This window comes from Ammospiza caudacuta, chromosome 1, assembly GCF_027887145.1.
Source record: "Ammospiza caudacuta isolate bAmmCau1 chromosome 1, bAmmCau1.pri, whole genome shotgun sequence".
NCBI lineage: Eukaryota > Metazoa > Chordata > Aves > Passeriformes > Passerellidae > Ammospiza > Ammospiza caudacuta.
The window spans coordinates 88,421,450-88,446,417 of record NC_080593.1 but is presented as its reverse complement, the minus strand read 5'-3'; the positions used below and the strand labels follow the sequence as shown (position 1 = coordinate 88,446,417).

At 39.8% G+C, this 24,968-nt stretch overlaps 1 protein-coding gene across 4 annotated transcripts in view; it reads left to right on the top strand.

Annotated features, from left to right (window-relative positions):
- GALNT1 (polypeptide N-acetylgalactosaminyltransferase 1) overlaps window positions 1-7,232 on the top strand; it is a 159,282-nt gene extending 152,050 nt beyond the window's left edge. For all 4 annotated transcript variants that reach the window (XM_058800927.1, XM_058800944.1, XM_058800916.1 and 1 more), the window contains 4 exons: window positions 1,426-1,565; window positions 2,541-2,639; window positions 3,405-3,539; window positions 5,871-7,232. In XM_058800927.1, coding sequence (XP_058656910.1) covers window positions 1,426-1,565; window positions 2,541-2,639; window positions 3,405-3,539; window positions 5,871-6,017 — 521 coding nt within the window. In that variant the 3' untranslated portion in view covers window positions 6,018-7,232. The remainder of the gene's footprint in view (window positions 1-1,425; window positions 1,566-2,540; window positions 2,640-3,404; window positions 3,540-5,870) is intronic.
- The last annotated feature ends 17,736 nt before the right edge of the window (window positions 7,233-24,968 follow it).

The following is a 24,968-nucleotide window of genomic DNA, read 5'->3' as shown; positions in this document are numbered from 1 at the left end:
CCCAGTCAGAAGTTTTCTGGGATTCTATACAAACAAGATTTTCTTTGCTTTCATTCCTTTACCAGTATAGCTTTCCAATATATTTATGAAAATGGTCTTTCATTAAAAATAAAATCCTAAAAACCTGGCTAACATTTTTTTCTTTCTCAAATATTATGTGTTTCATTGGCATTTACAGACAGTTAGCTAAAGTTTGATCCAATTATCTATCTCAATTGAGTAGAAAGACACCATCTGCTGGCAAGTCCATTTAACACACAGTATGCCAGCTTAGAAATGTCTCAAACTCTTTCCAAGGTCAAGAATTTTCAAGGTAACTTGTAGTCCGCCAAGCGGAGAGATTTCTGAAAAATGTGTGCAGCTGGAGGTCTCTAGTATGGTGGCCAGCTGAGCCATATTTGTAGTCTGTTAGAGGAATTTAAATTGCTGGGGCCAGTTTTTGTTCTTTTTTTTTATTTGAGTTTTTTGGTAGTGTACTGCATTTGACCTGTGTTATATGGAGTGTGGTGTGGGAAACAGAAGAAAAGACATGATGCTTGAAAAGTAGAAATTATATAATAGTAGTAGTAGTAGTAGTAGTAATAATAATAATAATAATAATAATAATAATAATAATAATAGTAATAGAATATTAATTACAATAGTGCTGAATTCAGGTGAAGCAAAAATATCTACTGTTTATGCACACTATCCTCAACCCATCTGCAGATGGGACTTGCACAAATTAATTTTCAGAGGGAATTAAAGCAACCATAAAGGAGTGGGAAGGTACAGGAAGAAGGAACACTTTGATAAATGAGGAGCAAAGGAATAAAAAGGCAAGCAAACTACCACAAAAAAATGATAACAGTCATAATGGTGAGCATACTTCCTGCAAATGCTGCGGTTATATTGAACAAATGCTGAATTATTTAAGGTTTAGTGCTCTGTATGAAGGCTGCTTTCTGCCTGCTTCTTTGTGCAGTTAGATAGATGATGAAGAGTCCAGCAGGTGGTACCTGGCTTACAGAAATAAATTAAATTGGAATTCTGCTTGCTCCACAGAAGGAGACTGCTGTGTTATGCTGCATAGATACGCACTCCAGTTACCACTGGGGATAGAATGGCATTAGTTACTAAAAAGGTTTCAGCCTTGCTCCTCTATTAACTTAGTAAGCAACTAGACTCAAATTGTTCCACAAACCACAGGTAAGAAATTGTCATGCACAGCCCAGATGGAGTGATTCTATCTGTTGTGGAAAAAGAAGTCACAGGTCTTGTCAGACATGTTCATAATGCTATATTAAGCAAAACTCCCTTTGAATAGAGATGACTTTTTAAAGAGAAAGTCTTTCATGGAAGTAGTAAATTATACTGATGGATTTTCTTATGTTTAATTGGTATTTATTGGCAGACATTGAATACAACTTCTTTTTTTTTTTTCAGGAGTTACTAAAGTTGATTATGGGGACATATCGTCACGACTTGGGCTAAGGCGCAAGCTCCAGTGCAAGCCTTTCTCCTGGTACCTGGAGAATGTTTATCCTGATTCCCAAATCCCACGCCATTACTTTTCTCTGGGAGAGGTGAGATTTCATCTTTCATATGCATCTTCCCTGTGTAAAGTACATTGTGCAGTAAGTTGTGGTTTGAACTGAGTAGTGCATGCAAGTTGTCTCTAGCAAAGTTCAAGTATCTTGCACCTGTGTTTCTGTCCCATGTAGAATGACAAATCCGGCTTCTCAGCAGGGCAGACAACTGAACTTTGGTATACAGTACTGTAATTTGAATGTTTTCCTTTTTTTATACTGTAGTACAAAATGTCATATAAATGGCTTTAGAAATAATCCTTCAGAAATATAGTTGTGCATAACATTCTGTATAATGTTCTCTATATAGAGTATGAGTGAAGTTTTGCTTGAAAGCTATACAAGGTCAAGCAAGGTTTTTGCCTAAAAGCTGTCCTGAACTTTACCCCCAGAACCCTCACCAGTGACCAGCAAATTCTAGTGATTTCTAAGCCTTGCTTAGCATTTCTCTTTTTTCTTTAACCTTTTTAACAGATGATGCTGTCCTAAATAAGTAGGCACCTTCTCCTCTACAAGTCATGTTGAACTAAATATCAAGTTTTCTGTAGAGTGATTTTGTACTGTTGATTTTAAAAGAAACACTTTTAGCAGAATGTGCTTCTTCATGACTATCAAGAGACTTGGTATTCATGCCTGCTCACTATATAGTGATATAGGGACTGGCACTTTTGAAGGTTTTGGGCTGCAGACTCAATTGTGTCCATTCTGTTATAGCTGAATCTTTGAGCAAAAAGGGCCCCAAAGTGGAAGGATCCCCCAAAGAAAGCAAAGAAACAATCATGGTTCTGTAACCTGGTAGCTTGAACATTTGCTTAAGAGTTTGGACAGTGATGCCTCATTGCTAATATGGGTCATTTATTTCACATAACCTCTGGTGCATGGAGAGAACTGGTGCCCACTGTGGTTTGATAAGGACCTAATTTTCTCCTAAAAATATCCGCCTTCAGTGATGTGCTCTTTTTTCCCTCCCAGATAAGAAATGTGGAGACAAATCAATGTCTGGATAACATGGCAAGAAAAGAAAATGAGAAAGTTGGAATCTTTAACTGCCATGGAATGGGTGGCAATCAGGTGACAATTTTTAAAAAGGAATTTTCTTAATGTATTGAATTATTTGAGGCCCTACTGCTTATTGTGGCAATTCTTGGATGTTTTCAGTAGTTATCTTCAAAGTATACTTAGGAAACCCTCATGAAAGAAAATACCTGTAAGAGGAAATGCATGAGAAGATTTGGTGTTGGTTTCTGCTTGTATGTTTTTCAGACCTGATTGCAATACATTTTAGATCAACTTTAAAGTAAAAAAAAAAATCATGGGAGGAAAATACTTCTATGAGCTAGACTTTACCCCCTGTAGGTTCTTTGGAAATGCATTCTGGTTAGAACTCCTGATTGGCATTGTTACTTAAAAAAACAAAAACAGGCCTGTGCCTGAAATATATTTCAATATATATCTTTCTGGGTGTCAGTTGTGGGAATTATGTTTCATCTGGTTTTTCTGTTCTACTTTCTTAATGATTCTTGATGAATTGTTTTCACATAAACAGAGATTACGTCTGTTTGGGGAGTCTCCTGTTCCTTCACAGCAAGCAATCTTCAATTCAAAAAAAGTCTGTTTTGACTGAACAGCTTGTGATTCTGTTAATACTTGTTCCCCCCAAAAAAATTTAAAAAATCTTTCCATGCCTTGCTATTATGAAGGGAACAGAAAGCAAAAGGAAAAAAAAATAGTGGGAATAAATTAAGTAATGCACAAATGCTCCCCTTTCCCCTCACTCCAGAAATCTTTTGGTTGAAGCAGTTCTTTTTCAGTTCCTCTCATTCTTTTTCTCTCTAGGTTTTCTCATATACTGCCAACAAAGAAATTCGAACAGATGATTTGTGTTTAGATGTATCCAAACTTAACGGCCCAGTCACGATGCTCAAGTGCCACCATCTAAAAGGAAACCAGCTTTGGGAATATGATCCAGTGGTAAGTCTTCTAAGGACTTTTGACTGTAAAATGAGGCAACTTTGGCTTTTACATGAGCCTGCAGAGCAACATATTCCAGTGTGGACCACTACTGGACAGACAAAATTGGAAACAAAGTCAGGATTATGGTCCCTCTGTTACTAATTCACTATGTAGTCACACAGTGGGCATCTGTGTTAATTACCTGGGGAGTTTGAGGGAGCTTTTGGAAGAACATTTTGCATGTGCTGTAGGACCCTATGGAGAAATACTATCTGACAGTGTAGTGTCGTGTTACAATCAGATCAAAAATGGAGAAGTATTCCAGGTATCCATTGGAGAAATAAGAGTAACGATAATAATAAAGTGGTGACAAATTTAGCACTCAGTATTTTGTCTTTCACAAAGTTAAAAGGAAATACATTTCCAAGTGAAAAATGAGAATTGCAAACTGATAAAGGTGATTTTACATTTCTAATAATGTTACATCTAAGATATATCTATACCTTAGATATACCTTAAAACACCTTTACTTAAATCATGTTCTTTCTTCTACAAGGTGCTCAAATTTACTTTGAAGTTCATATGTTGAAGTGCCAGATCTAGAAATCATTGTCCAGTGATCAATTCATCATTAATTTGATTTGCCAGCTCTAGAAATGATTTTGTGATTGAGTAATGCATCAAGAACTCTGACTTGATGGATAATTAGAAAAAAAGTAGCTCTCGTGCTTTTTAATTTAATATCAGTCATTCCAAACGACAGTTTTGATACAATTTGTATGAAGAATCTTGCCAGTATTTGCAGTGACTGTTTTTAAAAAGAACTTTCAGATGTTTAGCTACTAAAAAGTCATAATTACTACTAATTAAAAAGCAAGGTTATTTCTGACTAAATGCACTTGCTGTAGACTTCAGTAGCTGAGGTGTTAACAAATCCTGCGGCCTTTTAGACCAAGAGCAAATATGTGTGAATGATGATTTTGTGATTAGGATGGCAGTTAATGTGGAAGACAATGGATCTCTGCTAGGATTTCTGCACATTGCTGGCAGTTGTTGATGGGACACTGAAGAAAGCTGAAGGTTTGCAGGATTAAGTTAGTCTTGGGAACCATTCATTTTTGGTTTTAATGTAGTTAGTTTACCTGACTTAAGCAGATAATATAAATAATACTACCACCTACAGTGATTTACCAAAGAGCGAGTGCTTTTCATTCGGTTTCTACCTTATCAGTGATAATAAAAATGCATCTTTAGACATGTAAATGCCATAATCTGTCTTGCAGTGATTGTCACAGACTTCCCCTTTGTTGATCCTCAGCCATAAATTTGGTTATATGTATTTTACCTCTCTATTTTGTCAGTAGAAAATCTAGGCATAATCTTCAGAACATAACTGAAAGCTGGCTAATAAAGCACAAAAAAAAGTTATAGGGCACTTAAAAAGAACTCCCACTCACATAGCTGAGTGATTTTTTTTTTCCTTTGGTTTTTTTTCTTTCTTCCTCTGTTCAACTCCTTCCTTCATTCTTCAGCACCTCTATGAGTGAAGGAAATTGATATGCTCAGGTTTTTGAATTTGATTTTTAAATTACCCTTTGCTACTTGTGCACATAAGGCCACTACTTTTCAGTCATTCCCATGTCCTGGCTGAGCTGCTGAATGAGAGAGGAAATACAGGTAGAAATGCCTCTGGTGCTGTAGGCAAGTTGGTGCACTGGGGAGTAACTGCAGAAGGAGTATCTGTGGCAGGGAATGCAGCTTCTGAGGATCTCTTCTCCATGAGGTGTAGATGGAGTGGTTTACCAAAGATTGCATAAGTGGGATTAGTAGGTATTGCAGAAGATATACACTTATATGAAGTTGCAGGTACTTTTCATTAAAGAACATACCTTTTAAAAAGAGCCCAAAAAGTGCTGAAGGAACGTAGTTTAAGGTCAGTATTGTGTCCCCAGCTGAGGAAAAAATAGTTTTGAAAACATATTCAATGTGTTCATTCTGATCTGATAAAAGCTACTATTATAAGTAATAACTGAAGTTGTATATCTTACCTACTTATAATTTCTAACTCTTCAAATATCTGTAGCCCTGTTTATAGAATGGTGGGTGTTGACAAAGAACATCATGTACAAGTTAAGACTATTTTGTTTTTCACAAAGCACTGTTTTTAGTGTCTACCATGTCATATAGCATGTTTAAGTGTTTTTAGGATAGGGATCTGCAGTCAATAACTACAGTCTTATCTAGTTCCTACTTGCCTATGGAAAAGTTTTGATGCCAACTAGAAATTTTTTGGTTACCTTATGCCTGGTGATTTTTATCAAGCTAATTTCTTTTTATTTTCTCTTCAAGAAACTAACCCTGTTGCATGTGAACAGTAACCAGTGCCTGGACAAAGCCACAGAAGAGGACAGCCAGGTACCCAGCATCAGAGACTGCACGGGCAGCCGCTCGCAGCAGTGGCTGCTCCGCAACGTCACCCTTCCAGAAATATTCTGAGAGGTTCTCGAGAAGAGCAAGGATTGACTGGGCTACCTCGGCTGATTCTTTGGCTACGCTGTCAAGTAGCAACAGGAGAAACTTCTGCTCAGCAGAATCCACAGCTCCTCAGCTGTCAGAACTCCTGCAGCTTCTCAGTATCTGTGAACCAGCCTTCCTGTATAAGGATGTGAAACTACCACACATAGCAGTGAAACTGTGCCCACTGATGTTTACAAGATCGAAAGAGTTTCTTCCAGCAAATAATTTAGAGAACATTTGGACAGTGGAAACATAATCAATGAAATAGTCTCTCTGAAGAGCTGCATATCGTTTTAGTTTGCTTGCACATCAGTAACCTCTGCTGAAAGTGCTGTTGTAATGAAGAAAGTTTCAAGAATTCTTTTTTTCCTGGTTAGCAGTGGTAACCAGACTACTAAGTATAGATCCACAAATAAATGAAAGAGAGAGCTGCAAACCAGATTCAGTATCATGACATAAGAATTCTGTGGTTTAAAAGCAAAAAGTAAACAGGGTTTAATGAAGCTAAATCAGAACTATGAAAAGTACAATTTGTTATAGTGAAGTATCAAATTTATATGTAGATTTTATACCTCATTGGGGGAAAATAACCAAGTCAAAAGGCAATTGTTTCTCTTTTTCAATTGTGTGATAGTCCATAAATACTTTTTTTTGTCCTGGTGAGTCTAAAATTATTTTGGGCGCAAACAAAATGAGCATAAGAATAAATTGAGCTCTTGAATGTCAGATCCACTTTCCTTTTAATTTTAATTTCTTGGCTGTTGGAATTGTATCTTTTTATTACTGTCTGAAAACTGGAGGTTAACATGCTGTCTAACTTTTTTTTTTCCAGACCTGCCATTTCAATTTATACTTGGGTCAGTCAGCTTATGGACTTTCATGGCCAAACAAAAGATTTAAGTACACTTTGAGATTAAGTTAACTTCAGTATGCTTTAGCGCCCAAGACTTCTACTACTGTACTACAGTTTTGTTTTCATAGCAATAAATCTTTTGTTCCTCGTTTGATTTCAGTCATCAGAAAGCCAGAAGAAAAGATACATGATTTGGGTAGAAGATTGGCAAAACTGAAGGTTTTCTGGAATCCTTTTTCACTTCATATTCAGATGTGCTTCATTGTCAAGTGCATATTTAGATTAGACTCTGAATTGTAATGTTGATCTGCTGCTTTTTTCTAATAAAACCTAAAGAAAAATAGTGAAATTGGCATGGTTTTTAAAGTTAACATAGCCAAAAGCAATATGACTATGTCATTACATTGGTCTGCATTTTTTAACTGAATTGCTTTGTTTTGTTAAGAAAAATCTGTGTGGGCTGATCTTGAAAATGAGCCACTGACTGCTCAGAGTATACATTGAATTTTCTTTTGGAAAGAAAAATGAGATTTGCTTAATGGAGAGGATATTTTTATGATAAATGTCATTCTTTGGCCAACTGTCCTGTAAATCAAATTAAACCTAGACTCATGCAAAAGTTGTGTGAAATTATATTTGGCTGTTAAGGCCATTTAGATTTACTATCCCAAGTTTCTCTTGTCAGTGTTATCTCCATTATTTCTGCTGCAGTACACAAGAGTTTCATACAGAATACAGGAGAAAGGTTAAAAATTTGTACTATTAAATTGCTACTTTAAAATACATAGGATGAGACAATGTGGGTTTAATATTAGATAAAACATCCAAATATCGAACTATCTTTTATTGACCCCTTTGTCTGGATAGCCCTGCAAATCTTATGAGATTGAAGGGGATTTATGAAAGTAATTTATGAGAAATATATTGAAGTATGCCAAGAAGACTTAAAAAAAGGGAAAAAGTCCATCTTAATGGTTATGTGAGAAGACTTATTCCTTTCTTATGGTCAATGAAAAGGACAAGGTGGATGACAGTGCCAACTTTTTTTTTTTTTTTTTTTTAATCTTAGCAAACTAGCAAATTTAGGGTGTGTGTGTAGTGGTGCCTAAGAATGTGGTATCTTTTACTTCAGAAACAATTTCCCAAACAGAGAACATTATTTTAAAAACATTTCCAGCAAAGAGACTCTATATCAGAGTTGGGTAAGCTTTCATGGAGTGAGAAGCAGGAGCATCAGAAATGCAGTGGGAAATTCCTGTAAGTTTTAAAAATTTCTTAATTTGTTTTGGATTGCATATGTACACAGCACATCACTGAACACGCAAAACAAATTTTCACTTTGTATTTTCCACTTTTATGATCCCTGCTGTGATCTCCTGTTAACAAAACTGAAATACCACAGCTTGGGAGGTAACTAAACTTGTAGGCAGGCCTCAGTGTTACTGTGATTCTGCCTTTCTTAGTTCAACAAGTCATTTTACATGTTGGTCACATAGAGCTGCAGTACAAATAATTGCACAACTTAAAATGCATGCATCAAGTTGTCAGCAAGCTGAAGGAGCAGTCAGATTTCCAGCCATAGGTTGCCAGTTCCTCCCTGCTGAGCATGAGCAGGGGAAGCAGCAGTCCCAAGAGTGGCTGCAGCCCTGAGGTGTTTGGCTCCAAACCCCTCAGCTCAGCCAGTCCCATGGTGGGTAACTGAGGCTGCTTAGGAGCCAGGGGCTGTGCTTTCAGTGGGAGTATTAGTTGGCTCTCTCAGTTACAGACATACTTAATTCCTTCCCATCTAGTCTGTCTTCTTGTACTTGAGTCTTCAGAAAGAATTTTAAGAACCTCTGTATGTATTTTTATTTAACCTGTTCTGAAAAAAACCCAAAGCATTGCCTTTTCTTTATTGTGTAACACACCTGTGTTATGAGATTTATGAATAGTTTCCAGTAGAAATCTCTTTAGCATTTATTGCTGTTCAGATCAGATGTAGGAGGGGAAAAAGACCCCACTGCTGTCTTATTTAACCTTGACAGCAAATAGTTGCATGGTAGTGAAAAAAAAATCAGTAGCTATGTTTTGAAGAGAATTGGTAAACTCCCTTATTGTTCTTTGTCTGTCCTGTGCTCAGTGTATTTAGCATAAATTTCCTATGCATGCTCTAAAGGCAGTGTTCTGTTCTCCATCTCTTTTCATTTGCTTGTCTGAAGACATTTATTGAGAAATACCAGTGCCTTTTAACTGAGTTGAAGTAAATTACACATTATGATACAAACTTTAGATAACCACACTGTGCCAGGTCTGATTAGGTCATCTTGAGTCTCTTCAGATACTGAAAGTCACAAAAGTTATCTGTGTGTACAAATGACTGTGACTGTAGTCTCAAACTGTCAGTTTGTTATATCAATATTAAGTTGTATTTTAATAGTGTTATTTTTATGATGGTTCCATTCAAAGGGGCTCGGCAGTTGCTTTTCATTTTGTCACGGTAATGGTTCTCATCTGAGATATGTACTGTAAGCAAAAGAAAGAATCTGTGTTACAAGTTAGAAACAAAATTAGGATGATACTTTCTAATTCTTTCTTGTATTTGTTCAAGTAATGTAGCACATTCAGAGAGATGAGCAGAACACTGGCAGATTTATTCTGCTATATTTCCCCTTCAAGGTAAGTGAGGAGATGCAAATGTGCTTCAGAAGATTAACTAAGAAATAGTAACTCAAAGCTTTCCTTCACTACGTTAACTGTTCCTTCATGCTTTCAAATGAAGAAATGTAGGAAAGCAAGTGCTACAGAATAAATTTGGGTAGCTTTAGGAGCCTTGTATCTGATTTGAACTAAATTGTAAACAGTAGAGATTTAGGGTAAGAGAGGAATGTGCAAAGTTTAAAACTTGCACAGTGTCAGAGTGCTGTTTGCTCGCAGTTCTATTACAGCATTTCTTACAGTCATTTTAAAGTAAATAGTTCTCAGGTTTGCATCTTACTCTAACCACTGATGATTGAGAATTGTTCAGCTAGGCATAGTTATGGTATGTGAAGGTGGTGAGCATGGTGTTTGGTATTTTGAACAACAAAATAGTAATTATATAAGTAAGCAGTTATATAGTAAGTTTCTAAAGCAGAAAACAAAACTGACATAACTAATAGGTTATGTAAAGACTAGAAATTATGACATTGAGATGAAAACTAATTCACTACATTGTTCACTTATTTTCTTTATGAATCTTGGAGGATGTTTTTGTAGCATTTTGCTTGTATTTCATGCAGTGTAAGCTGACCCTTACCTTGCTAGGCCATTCAGCTTGGTGATGCTGCTCCATATCAGAATTGAATTCTGAGATGAAAGCAAACTGCTCCTTCTGACAACAAGCCAAGTAATTGTCATAGCACTGATTCAGGGCATAGACAGTAGCCTGCCTCTGAAACAATCATGACTGGTTTCCTTGCCCCTGGAGTAAATAGTAAGACACAGAACTTCCTTCAGTTTTAAATGCATCTTATTTCTTTTTTTCAGTGGATGGATATCATTAGGAGGTCTGATAACTCTGATGTTTTTCATTGTTGTATTCTTTAGAAAAGCCTTTTGGCCTCACCTCTTGTTGTGTCTCATTTTCATCACCTTTCTCTGAGTCTTTTTTTTTATTTTATTTTTTTATTTTCAAAGGCTGGATTGGGGTTTTTAGGATGGTGATGAGGACATAATATATATTGCCTTAGAGATGTGTGTTATTTCTGTGTTATTTGTTAGGCATTCCAATAGTGCATTAAGTAAATGTTTTCAGGAAGTGATCCTCAGAGGCATTTTAGTCTTCTGAATATTTATCTTGTTATACAGGACTATAGAAGTAATTCTTTTTCCACTTTGCATTAAGTCAGATTTATAGATTTTTGAGTTCTCTCCATGTATGCTGTTTAGTCACCTAGGATTGGTTATTTTGCTGTCTTAAATAACTTGGAACTTCTTCCTCAGTACCTAATGATACTGATTCAGTCACATTTCGAATGTTCCCACTTTTGTTTTTCTCTTGGGTTGGAACAGACCTTGGCAGGTCACCTGGTCTAAACCTTTGCAAAAGCAGGGGTGACATCAAAGTTAAATTAAATTGCTCAGGACCTCACCTAGTCAGCTCCTCCGTGTCTTGAAGGATAAAACCTTCTGGCCAGCCTGTGTCTGACATCTCTTGTGGTGAAGAATCCCCCACCTCCCCACCAGTACCTAGTCAAAACTTCCTTTCCTGCAATTTTTATGGGCCTTTCACTGTGCATTTCAAAGTTAATATAAATCTTTACTTTGCAGATACTGTTTTCTCTGTCATTCTCCTACCTCTGGGACTATAACCAATTGGCTCTGTATAGTTAATATACTGAGAGTGAACTTGCAGTAGAACAGAGGTTAAACCAGTGTTTCAAGAGACTTCACCACCACTTCCTCTAAATTCTAGAAATATGTATTTCATACGAGCTTAATTTTGGCAAAGAGAGGCACCTATCTTGTGAAGTGGTCCAAGAAAAACTGTTGGGTTCATGTCCAGTCCACAGGAAGTGGGAAAGAAGCCCAGCCTTTATTGCTGTGGCAACTTCAGCATTGGAAATATTCAGACCGAAGAACTTGAGAGTAAGTTTTGTATTGCCTTGGCTGCCCAATGAGATCTGGATTGTATCAGAACAAAAACCTGGTTTCAAGTTCAGTGAAAACAGGAAGAATTTTCTAGCTGCTGTTTTCTCTCCTGGTTTGAAATGATTAATTGGGGTATCTGAGTCTCTAGTGGATCTTTTTGGTCTGAAAATGTTTTCAGGTAGCTAACCAGATTAGCAAAATAGCATTTTCAGTCTAGGCCAGCTGGATAGACATGGCTCAAATGACCACTTCTGGTGGAAGTATTCCAAGGTCTTGGAATATCAGAGCTGTCACTACAGATGATGGCTGTGAAACAGTTAAGTGATGGCTTGTTGAACATCAATGACCCTTTTCTTGTGCTTTCTCCTGTACTCTTTTAGAGCCAGGGAAGTGCTGGGAGGGGGAGTGTCATTTCCATTACCCAGAGTAAAGAACCTCTCCCTGTGTGAAATGATGAAAGAAATGTATGCTAGAGGCAGTGAGATCAAGTTGCACATATAGTTCCATTTAAATGTGGCTGTACTTACATGGTGAATGAACTGGAAACAAATCTCAAACCCCAAAATCCTCTCTCACATTCCCAGATGCTGAAAACCACAGGAACTGACTGTATTACCCATACTTAGATCATGCTTGAATGTAGTAGCTCTCAGAATTACCCTTTGTAGTCAAAGCCAATCATTATTCTGATCTGGTCTTGTTTTTTGTGATCTTGAATGTGAATTACAGAATGAAAACAGAGAATTACTCAATTAGAGATTGTGCATATGTGTGTATTTATGTGAAGTAGTTCAGACAAAGCACATTGAACTACTTCAATCAGAACTGAAGTTGAACCCGGCCTCAGGAGCATGTACACCCAGCTTCCATCAAGAGGCCGTTGTACAACTTTGTTAAATGTTGCAGGCATGCTTAGCCCTGCCTGTCTTGTTTGGTACAGAAATTGGTCAGTGCCACCTCAACCCTGCTCAGTCAGATCCCTGTGTGAGGAAACACTTCATGGTTCTCATTCCTTTCCACAGCTCTGGGCTGCCACAAGGCATCATGTGCCATTTCCACTATTCTGCCTTGTACTTTTGCCTTGAAAAAAATGCATTTCAACCCTGTGCAACAGTGCTGGAATGTAACTTGGAGGGAATTGTATCTTCTGAGTCATGGCTTTTGTAGAAGCCAGATCCATATGGTCTGGGTTTTTTCTGGCTATGGACTTGCCAGGGCTGGGTCTCCTGGGTAGAGTGGTAGAATGGGTAGAGATCAGTCTCCTTAGAAATGCTTTGTTCCTGGACACTTCAATCCAATTGGATCTTCCAGCCTTCTGCAGGATTCAGAAACCATTTAAGTATAATCCATTAACACTGTTGGTTCCTGAAGTCAGATTTGTAACAAATAAATCTGGAGTGATCTTAAATGATCACTGACATTGTAAAATTGTTTTCTTCGGGTTCCCAAAATCCCCTCCCTTATCCCTCAGCACTTGGTCAGCATAGAAGAGGTTTTTTGCCTTTGCCAGGCTGGAGATGACTCTTCAATAATGCTCAGGCTTTGGCATTTTAGAGCTCCTGGTTCACTGCAGTTCAGCACACCTGGTCTGCTCTGCGGTTGGTTTTGGAAACCACCAAAACCAAGAGAGTTTGGTTTTTGTGGTTTCTAAAACCAAGACCAAGAGTCTCAAGTTTGCTTGAGAGCACTTCTTTGCCTCTGCCAGCGTGGGGCTACCACTGTGCAATGTGGATATCATGGACAGGTCAGATTATTCTGCATGGCAAACAGGCAGTGCCTTTGGCATGGTGCAGCTAACAGCCCAACATAACCAGCTGGTGTAATATCCACAACACAGGGAGCCCTTGGGTTTTGGCGTAGAAGCAGTTGACTATTGCTGTCCTGGTGCTCTGAGCCTCAGATTTGCTTCTGGCTCATTTACTGCATACTCTGAATATTCTGGTTCAAGTCTCAGTATCTTGTGTGGGAAATATCAGAGGAATATGTAATGGACTTTCTTCCGGACATGGGGTTATTTGAGTCTGCCCATTAATTGAGTGTTTGACTTGGACATCAACAAGACACAATAATTGTTCTCATCCTGTCAGTGATGCATGGGAAATTAAAAAAGACAACCATTACATGTGATCCTGGCTGTAGGACTGGAAAGACTAATGTACAAGGTTCCTTCATTTTTCAAAGGGATGACAGAACTAGAGCCATAGTAATGATGGCAGTGTGGTTTGATGGGGAGTCTGATGACAGAGGGAATGCCTTTATCACTTTCCCAAAGCTGTTCAGTGCTGTTGCCCCTTCTCTCAGACCTCTTTTTGGAGAACTGTGGAGCACTGCGCCAAAGAGTTCTCCAGTGCTTTATCCCAGGCATGGATGTGAGACAACTCTCGGGATCAAACATCTCTTCTGCCCTTCAAAATACTCTCTCAACAGCAGAAACAATTGTACCACCTATAGGTATTTATTATTTTTTTAGTGGGTGGTTTTAACAGTCCTTCATATTGCAGTGGTTTGCCGTGTTTTGCAGACATCATTAATGTAAGGAGTTTTTGGTTTTGTTTTGTGGGTTTTGGGTTTTTTGTATATTGCCACACTTTGATGCGTTAACATTCCATGATATTACATCTCCATAAGGAAGTTACATGAGTCTTAAGCATCCTCTGATAGAACTTGTCTGGAGATGTCAAAAGGACAAATTCTACCAGAAGCACAGAGAAGGTAATAGCACTCAGAGATAACTCCCCTGCCCTGCACCAACCTTCACCCAAATTTTTCTTGAGACATGCAGTGACGTAGTTCATTGTAGATTTCTTCCTGTAGTCATCTGAGGCCCATACACTCTAATTGTTACATGAAGGTACCTGTTTTTTTCATTAAACCCTGCACCAAAAAAACCTTACTTCACAGTTTTGCTTTAGTTAATGTGCGAAGCTCTTTAGTTCCATTAGTCCACCTGATGTTGTCTGTAGTATCAGCTGTCAAAACTAGGGCCCAGCCACCTCAGTGTCCTCCACTTGTTCACTGCAGTTGTGTGACCACTGCGTTTTTACTGTGTTCTTCCTGCCCTTCTCAAGCAGGTGATGTCACCTAGGGCTGACATGTCAGTGAGGTGTTTGTGAGAAGCAACCCCTGGCAAGCAGCTATCAATGTGCTGGGCACTTCACATTAGCACCAGAGGTGCTTCCATACCTATTTCTTTTGAAAATAGAGCAGTTTAAAACCCACAGGTAAATTAATCCACATGTCTTTGATCATTTTCCTCTCTCCTTGCCCATTCTGTGAGAATCCTTTACAATTTGTGGCTAAGAAAAGAACTTAGATGGTTCTACACATCCTCACTAAATATGAGGAGAGGAAGAGTTACATTTCCCACCATGGATACTAGAAATAAAGAATTTGGTACTTGTGCAACCAAGATGCAAACTGCAGCTTGAAGAACCTCAGCAAGAGGTAATCTCACTGTATGCAAACTTTTGTATGTTTTTTTTTAAAAACTGATGAAGTGAGCTTTGACTCCTGACTGTCTTGATTATTCAGAGCATGAAGCTTATTGAAAGCTAAGCTGTTGCAAAAGGCTAATGAAGTGATTGTTCCTGCATCCTGTGGATGTAGCTTGATGACTGGAAAGTTCAGCTCGATTTTTTTAGGACGTGCCTGGACTAGGAATGTTAACTAGCTAAGATAGATTCAATACAGCTGCATATGATCAAGGAGAGAGTATAAGTAGAAGCTCATATTCTACCTGGTGGTGTTCAGGTTAAAAGGTAATAGGGTAAATGTGATATTGCTTGCTGGCACATAAAAATGGAAGGAAAAACAAGACAGAAAAGTGGCAGCCCTGCTAGTTGCAATACTATGTTCAAGTTTTGGCAGTTATGGGGATAGTAAAAAAAACTCAATGAACAATTGCTTCTCTGATTTCCTGAAAGATTAATGTCCACTGCCTCCCTACTTATTGAAAGCAGGAATTTTCTCTTATAAAGTCCAAGTTGCTGTATCTTCTTAACCAGTTTTTGCTGTCTCTGCAACCGCTGCAAATGAGAAATGTTTTGGGTCAGCACAGGGGCAAGCTGTGCTTTCCCAGGAGTCATTCTGTTGGTTTAAGTAACTTACAATAGATACATATAGCTGAGTCCTAGGAAAAAACAAATTATTTTTCTTAAAGTTAGGAGAGTCAAAAAGTGTGTCTGATACCTAGTGGGAAAAAAGATGTCTTCACAAGTTTGAGCCAAACTTAAACCATTATTTTACAATGCTTTCTCTGAAACAATTGATTGGGCTCAAGCTCATGTGCTTCTTACAGAGAGGCTACCACTGTGAGGAACTACCAGCTCAGTGGCATGTTCTATATGTCTGGTGTATGCAGATGCATAGGGAGCTTTTGCTTTGGGCTGCCCAGAGACCTGGACTCCCCAGTTTTGTGGCAGACACAGAGACAGGTTATTGAGAGACAAGATAAGAGGGCCATTAAAATGTGATGACAACTGGAAACGAACATGAAACATTGTGAATTGAAGAGGCTCCCTCTGAAGATTTTTTTACCCTGACTCCTTGTCACTTGCATGGCATCACTTGTGTCTGCTTCACAGGAAGGATTTCTGAATATCCTGAAAGAGGTAGGCATGCTGAGGCTGGGGCAGTGCATTTCTAAGGGTCAAAGCAGCACCAGCTGCAGGACTGGAATTTTGGTGACAGGGCACAACAGTGAGACACAACAGTGCAGTTGCTCCATGCCCTGTTCAGTTTTCATTCACAAAAGGGATAGCCCACAAATGCCATCCTTCTCAACCCATTGAAAAGATTGTGCTTGTCTTCCTGTCCCTTTTCCTGTGCATGTGTAGAACAGGGTTATTTTTAAAGAAAAGGAAGCCTTGCTTAACATTCAAAGGATGTTTTTAGATTCCCTTTTCATGAAAAGGGAGGGTGCAGGTATGGGGAAGCAGAAATTCTTAAGATAATGTGTTTAGACTTACATGTCTCTGGTGAATCGCATGGAAAGTCCTGCTAGTCAGGATTCTGCAACTGTCAGCATTAGTATCTAGTTCACAAGAAAAAAAAAATAATACATAAAGCAATTTTTTAGAGAAAAAACCCCAAAACTACACTAACACTTCGGGTGTTGAGATGGCTGAGTATTTTGAAATCTTTACCCTAAAGGAAGAATACATAAAGCACAATTTTGCAAAAGAATTGGCAAAGTATTTTGATGATGACAGCTAAATGAGCTCACTTCTGCCTTTTGGGGGGTCTATTCTCATTCTGTTAACACTGCACCATGTATTTGCACTTTGTTTTTCCCCTTCTCCCTTGTAAAAATGTAACTCTGTGGTTACATCCCAGGTGTAATGCTGGAGCAGAGCAGGAGATAGGCGGGTGTGGGGTCTTGCTGCTCTTGGGTTGCTCTGTGCTTTCCTGGGTTATCATTTTTCTTGCAGTTGTGCCTCCTGCCATTTCACTGTTACAGTCACTTCATGAGCCTTTTCCCTCACCAAATGAGAGCAACCACCACCCACCTTCTCTTTCTGAACTCAAACCAGGTACAAAAGACCGCACCAAATTTCAGAAGCTTCCCTTCACCATCTCACTGACTTTATTGCCTCTCTGCTTTTCCTTCCTGTTGCAAAAGCGTTTTCTATCTGGAGTCTGAGCCCTGGTGATCGACACCCCTGGCCTCACTTGGCTTCCTCTCTGACTGAATCACCGTGGCAGGCACAGCCAAGGCGTGGGCTGCCGTGGCTGCCAGTGCCCACTCAGCTCCTGCTCTCCTTGCCACCCTCCCCAGGTGACACACATTGCCTCAGATCACTCGACTGCTCATGGCATGAATGGGTTTTGTTGTTGCACCCACCTGTAAGGCACAAGCCTTTGCAAAGTGGCAGCTTAAAGCCATGGCAAAGGCAAAATTGTTTGTTACAGGACTGGTTCCACATGGCGTGTAAATTCCACATTGTTTTTTGACAATGTTTTAAAGGTGTAAAAACAAAAATCCCAACAGCTGCTTCTTTGGTTTTGTGCTATGAAGGGTACCAGGAATCTGGAGAGATCAGCAAGGCTTTTGTCAAGCTAGAAGTACCTATGAAAATCTGGAATCTGGAGAGATCAGCAAGGCTTTTGTCAAGCTAGAAGTACCTATGAAAATCTGACTTAAAATCAGGGAACACTGACCAGGCAAAACTCTTTCTACAGCAACTTCCTCACTCTGGAGCTGAATTTTGAGTTTCTCCCAAGATGTTCAGTCTTTTTTTTCCCCTCAGTGTAATGAAAACCTTTCAGAAAACTTCTGGGCACTGCAAGCAAAATCTTTTGTGTAGCAGCAAGGGATTAGGTCTTAGAGAAAACCATTAAACAATTGTTTTAAACAGAATTGAAGTGTTTGTATTGGACCACTTTTTGGCACCCTCTTTATTTCTTCTTAAAGCCAGAAGCATCGGTTACTGTGAGTACAACTGTGCAAGGCCACAAGCAGCTGCTAAATCATATGAAAGAAATGAAAACCTCTTTTCTGGGCCTAATAGTGCTGTAAATTCTGTGATCTTTAAGGAACTTGTAGGGCTAGCAGTAATAATCAGCAGTCCTGTCAAACTTTGTCATAGCTGGCCTAAAATGCAGGGGGAAGCATGGAATTACACCTATCCAAAGCAGACTGCTTTGGGGGCCTTTCTTTTTTGGGGCTGAGGAATACAAAGAATGAGAAAGCAAATCTTGCACGCTTATGTCAAAAGGCTTTCAGGCTGTCACTGAAATATTTGCAGCTGCCTATGTAAACCCAGCCTGCCATTGGCACTGCATTTTGATTCAGTGCACAATAGTTAAAATTTGTAGTATGGTTATGCATGATTTTTATTTCATTTGTAGATTTTGCTTTGATAGACACCACGTGCCCAAATTTAAAGAGCAGAGGTGGCTTCAGGTTTTAATTTGCACTGCTGATAAATGATCTCTCCTGCGCTTGACTAGGTAAGTAAATGGAAAGTAGCTGTGGTAATTTTTCTTTTTCCTTTTTCTCTTTTCTTTTCTTTTCTTTTCTTTTCTTTTCTTTTCTTTTCTTTTCTTTTCTTTTCTTTTCTTTTCTTTTCTTTTCTTTTCTTTTCTTTTCTTTTCTTTTCTTTTCTTTTCTTTTCTTTTCTTTTCCACTGAGGGTTAGGAATGCAAGAATTTCCCTGTGATTTAAAAAAAGTACTAATTTGCTTCTTTGGTTTTCAGCTTAGCTATATAGTATTGTGCACATAGCACTAATTCAAAGTATTGTGTTTTAACTCTCAGTCTTGTTTGTTTTAAAACCAAATAAGGAATTTGTGGAATCTTATGTCATTTTCACCCTGTTTTTAAGTATGAAAATAATGCTGGTTCTTAGGAATTTTCTTTTCTGTGCTTATAGCTTACTGTGCTTTAAAAATGGGCCTAGAACTGACTTGAACTTTAATATCACTCAGCTGAAGTAGGCAAGTAAGTTTTCAGTTATTTCCAATAAACTGAGAATGCTGAAAAGAGAGAGGAGACAATTTGAGTAAAATATCATGGCCTGCTTTTAACTTAGAAATAACAGTGCTGCTCTGAACCTGTAAGTGAGGGTTAAAGAAAAACCTCTGAAAAAGACTGTGGTTTTCTACTATGACACAACAGGACTCGTTTCCTGGTGCACAGAAAAACTTCTCTGGGCTATAAATGTCATCCCCTGCAACTGTGCCATGCGCTGAGGACTTAAGATTGAGAAACTGTTTCAGATGACAAGTTTGACTTTTTTTAAACTGAGATCAGGCATTTGAAGGAAGCTCCTGAGCTGAGTTTGGATCACAGCAGAGTTCAAAACAGAAAAGTGAGGGGGAAGGTGCTGAGCATGTGGCTGTGCCATCAGCCTCGAGTGCATTCAGGGCCATGCAAGTAGCACAAGTGGTTCTCCTTTGTGCTCCCACTTTCTTAACTGTGGACATGTGGATTTAGTGTGTTAGCTGTGGTTAAAGTAGGCTGTTTAAATAATTACATTTCAGAGACCATTACTCAGCATTTTTACTCTGGTTCATGTCACACAATGGTCATCATCTGTTTGAAATTCAGGTTTGTATGGAAATAATCCAGAGTGCAATAGCTGTGTTCTTATTTCGATGTGTTCCTGTTATTTTTTGATACATCTAGTTCTGTCAAAAAAGAAAAAAAGGGAGATTACAGTAGTATTTGGAGTATTTCATTCTCAGAAGCCACCCACAGTATAGCTAACTTCAGTGAAAGCCTGACCACCAGCTACCAAATAAACTTGCATTATTGTTCCTCTGTTTAAGCAGCACTTCCAGTGGACTTTTCCTTCATTTATCTGCATTGTGCTGATACCAGCAGTTTGCTCCCTGTCAGGCAATGTTTCCATCACATTGCAGATGGTTTTGCATGAGGGGTTTGGCAAGGGAGTGTGTCAGTGCTGCCTCTGAGTAGGCAGGATGTATTAACCAGCTCTTTTCTCCCTCCTTGCCCTTTTAATAATCTCCTGTCTTTTCTCACAAGGAAGAAAACATTGCGCAATATGTAGGTGAAGTGCAAACAAAATTGTTATCCTGGGGCCTTGAAGGCTGGGTAGTAGGCTCCTGAGGGACGTGGTCCCCACACCACATCCATCTTTTCCCAGCTAAATCCAATTTTGCAGGCTGCTGCAATACAGCATGAGCTCCCAAGATTGCACCTGGTTTTACTATTGGTGTTCACATAATTTGCAAGTTGCTTCAGGTGGCTGCCTGGGCTTGCAACTGAAACAGCCATATCTGTTTATTGTAGCACTCTCAAGGCACTTTTAAATCTGCTCTGGTTGTGGCCAGAGGTTTTTGGGGGAGCAGGAGTTCTGTCCTCATCCTCTCTTGGCATCCTCCTGCCCTGGAACTGAGGGTGGCTGTCATCTCCTAATGCACACTTCTCTGAGTGGCAAGCTGGTGGGATGACTGCTGTCTGAAGCCCCTGGTGTCCCCAGAGGATGTAGGCTTGTGTTGCAGAAAGTGGAGGTGGGACCTAGAACCAAAAGTTTTGATAGAGCTTGCTATGAAGATTTATCTGTCTCTTATATATCCATAAAAAGCCAACTGCTCTGATACCAGCTTTCAGCATCCCAGCCACCCTCTTGACATTCAAACACCTTTTTTACCAGAAATCTGTTATATTGTAGATCAGTTCTAAATTTAGATCTGTCTCAAACACACTTTAGCCTAACATCCATTATCAGTTTCTTCCTCATTATTTAATACAGTTCCCATGTTATGAAACTTGCCTTGGTTTGTGTTTGTGCTGGCTTTTTTGTGCTTCTTTGTGCTTCCTTATACTTTAACCAAATGAAGGAAATTGGAGGAACACATTCTAGAAGGAAAGTGTTTGGAAGGTGAAGCTTTGTAAGATGTAATTTTGTAGTGTCATAACCAGATCTTCAGGGTTTATATATTTAAAGAGTGGAATTTTTTCTTCCATGCTGCAGCAATGAGAAGGCATTCCCATCCTTTATCCTGTAAAGGTAAGGCGCTGTGTTTCCTGAGCACTGGTACAAGTATTCTCTTCTTCATTAATATTGATGGTGGTTCAATCCTCAGCATCAAGTTTCCCTTCTCCTATTACAGGACAGACTCTTCACAATAAACCCCAACTCCCTGACAAATTTGCAGAGCTTGGAACTTTTTTTCTATTCAATACTGTTGTTTCTGGCAACTGACTTGCAACTGTGTGATGGTGTCCAGTTGAAAGTTAATAATCTCATTTGCTTTTCAGAGTGCTTTGCAGCAGGCTGTGGACAGATTGTCAATTCCCCTTAGCTAGCAGGGCTTGAGATGATAATTTCTGTCCACTGTGTGTTTGCCAAAAATGAAGCAATACACTGCATGCCTCTTATTTTTTTTTTTTCTTTTCCCCTCTATGTACTAATATTGTCTTGACCTGGGGAGAGGAGCACACCTTGCTTGACTGGTTTTAAGCTCAGCATGGCTTCCTGCTGCAGGATTTTGGAGACAGATGGTCCTGACTGCAGCATCAGACCTGTGCTCCAGGTTTTGTGCAATCTTCAGAAACGAAATTGATTTATCCAGGGATAAGTACAGGTCTCCCCTAGGGCTGCTGCTTTGGGCTCCCACTGCATTCTGATTTCTTTTCAGGCACTGGCAGTGTCAGAGAGGCTGGTCAAGGTCCTGGATCTGTCACAAACTCAACGCTGCATTGTTTTCTCATGTCATCCCAGACCCTTCTTATTGCTTTCCTCTGCCTGCCTCATCTGGCAGCTGCTAAGGTACCACGTGCATCACTTTGCCAAATGACTGAGCTCCTCCTCATTGCTGCTGGCAAGTTTTCACCTCATTTGCTGCTTAAATATTTCCATTCCAGTGGGTCTCCATGTACTCAATACCATAACATTCAACTCCTTCAGTCTTCCAGGTGTGTGTAAACCCAAACTACCCTTTCCATCAGTTCTTCTTAGGGGGGCCTGATGTTTGAGAACTGCACAGGGCAGAAGGTGCTTGGACACACGGCTTTGGTGTGGTGAGCTGGTCCCAGGGCACACAAGTGGCTGGAAATGCATTTCTGCCTTGCTCAAATCAGGCCTCTAGCAGCCAAACCACTTGCTTGTGGCCTCACCCCGCCTTCTGGCCACTGTACGTGCATGGATTCGGCTGCTGCTCTTTGAGAGGAATGTGGTGGGAACAGAATTTATTTTGCAAGCACCAAAACCATTTTTGTGTGCAATAAAGTGTAACAAGTAGTTGCAGCAGAAAATAGCTGTAGGACCCTTTTTTTTAGTAGAAGCCTCTGTGTGCATATTAAATATGCTTAAATACATGTAAAAACAGTCACAGTACATTAATATGTGTCTATATGGTATTTTTGGTGGGGTATTTTGCAGAGGGGTTATGGTCTGTGGATGATATTTTGCAGCTAGAAAAAGACAATTAGGTCACTGTCCATACTTATTGATGAAAATTGTGTGCAGGTAGGTGAAGGTATTTTTCAGGTTATTGACAAATGGGCCACAAAATGAGGTATATCCAAACAGGCAAACTGCTGTGTATGGACATGTTGAAGTGCAGTCTTTGTTAGTCCACTTCTCTGTGTTGATATAATTAAATGGGCACCTTCATGTTCAGTTGCTGCTGCACACACAGGCATAGAAACAGATTGAGCGTAATCTCTTTGTCATTTACTTTGCTAATTGGCTGTTAATCAGCGCTCCGTGTGTATTTGGTTCATCTGTGGAGTTGAGCAGTGACATTTCATGTGTTTGGCAAAGCAAGGTGCATTGTTTTGGAGAGGTAGCTGTCCTCTGTGGCCTGTTGGCCCAGCTGTGACCCTGACTGGGTGCTGCAGGGTCCAGCTGGGCACCAAGGCAGCAGCTGAAACTCACCCATCACAGACCTTTTCCTCTTGAGCGTCTTTATCCACCAAACTTGATAGGGGTTTTTTGTCTGTCCAGGCAGATATGTTTTTTTTTTTTCAAGATAAGAGATTTATAAATTTTGGGTTATCATACCTGAGGAATACAAGGCAGGAACTTCATTTCTCAAAGTTTGGGTTAGGACAGTGTGATATCAGTGGGGAGCTGTGAATGATTATCATTCTTTGCAGAGGAAAGATGCTCCTGTATTTTGCATATTGACTGAGGGGGGAAAAAGGAGAAAGGAGCCTCTTGGGTTCTCTGGGGCCTAGCAACAATAAAGGACTCTCTAGATGAACAGTTATTTGCAGCATTGCAACCCTGTTTGTGTACCCTGAGCTTCACTTCAGGTTGTGTGCAACTTGCAGCAAAGGAACTGCCTTACCAAGGGATAAATATGGTCACTTGGCAATCTGTCTAGGTAGTTCTGTCAGCAAAGGTTTCAAGGCACCTCTGTGCTCCATTGCCCTTCTTTCTGCCTTGCTCTGCTTCTCCACGCTCTGGCATTTGCAGCTGATTCGTTGGTGGGGTACAAGGAGTCAGGAACTGGGAGTGCCCCGAAGTGAGGGCAGAGGGATGGCCAACAGGTTTAACACTTTGATTGTCTTGGGCCTGAGAATGCTTTTTCTTTTCTCTGTTTCTGTAGAAAATACGGGGAGTCAGGAGTGGTGTTATAACTTCTGGATTACAAATGCTTCTTAAAAAAAAATCAGAAAAGCAAAATCCTGGCTTAAATCAGGTTTGTTTTGATATTAGCTTCCCAGTGTTTGTTCTCTTTTTCTGCATGTTTAAAAAATCAGATGTTTGCTGGTTTGAACTGAAATCACATCTTCCCTTTGCTGCCCTTCTTGGCTGCTTTTGAGCTTGGAAGGCCACAGTAATCCCCCTGCTTTGGCTTAGCCAGGAGGACCTGGCTGATAAATGAGAAATGGGAGCAATGGATCTAGCCTGGAAAATTAAAAGCTTTAATAAAAAAAAATAACAAATGTGGTGCAGGGTACAGAGGCTGGATTCCAAAGACCCCTTGGATGGGGCAAACACTACCAGGTATGGAGGCACAAGGTCCAGTCACAAACGTCAACTCAGAGCATGACCTTGTGAGAAAAAGGTCCTGACCAAAGGAAAACAAGAACTGGAAAACTGACCAAATATAGGATAGGATATAGGTGCTATTAGCATACTGCTGATTCCCATGACTCCACTCTTCCCACCACAGCCCGGTCAGGTGTCCCCTCCCCTCAGTATCCTGCTTGCCATGGTTTATGGCCAAAGCCCTTGGCAAATGCACCCGAAGCAGGAATCCCAGTTGGATGAGATTCCACAGATGACATCAGTAACGCACCCTCAGAAGAGACACTGTGTCCTGGAGGGAGGCATTGGGCCTGGGTGCTGCTGTCCTCCTTGCTGTGCCCCGAAGCCCTGGAGCTGCATTTCCTCCTGGTTGTGTGCCAGAGTGAGTGCATGTGTCACACAGCACCCTGCTCTGACCTGGGCATTGCTGCCAGGGCTCAGCAGAGACTTCCAGCTCAAGGAGCAGATACTGAAACCCATTGGGGACAAAATCAAAATGAGGAAATCACCTGGTGTCTTCAATACTGTGTGATTGCAGGGATTTCTGAATTAAAAGCTTTAAGAAGTCTTAATGAAATCAGATGTCTAAACCTGGAGGTAGAGCTGCTTTTGACTAAATAAGGCATATTGGCCTCACATGAAGAAAAGGAACTCAGTTGAAACTCAACTCTTGGTTTCACATTGCATGAAAGTCTCCAGAGATGGAAAGGGGTTTGAATAATAACAACATTCAGAAATAGCCTTTTTTTTTTTGAAAGTGCAGGTGTATTATGGAAGCATAGTTTGGATTATATTGCCTCTATCAATGCAAGGTCTGGATGTAGAAGTCAGAACCTGTCAGCAGGTGAAGCAGGTGGTTGTCTCAAATGGCTGTCTCAAATTGTCTGCTTTGTGCAGGGATGGATGGATGGATGGATGGATGGATGGATGGATGGATGGATGGCTGTGCTTATCAGTCCACATTTCTGTTTAGCTATTGTGCAGGCCCCCCATTTTCTCTCCTTTCCTCCTCCCCAAACAA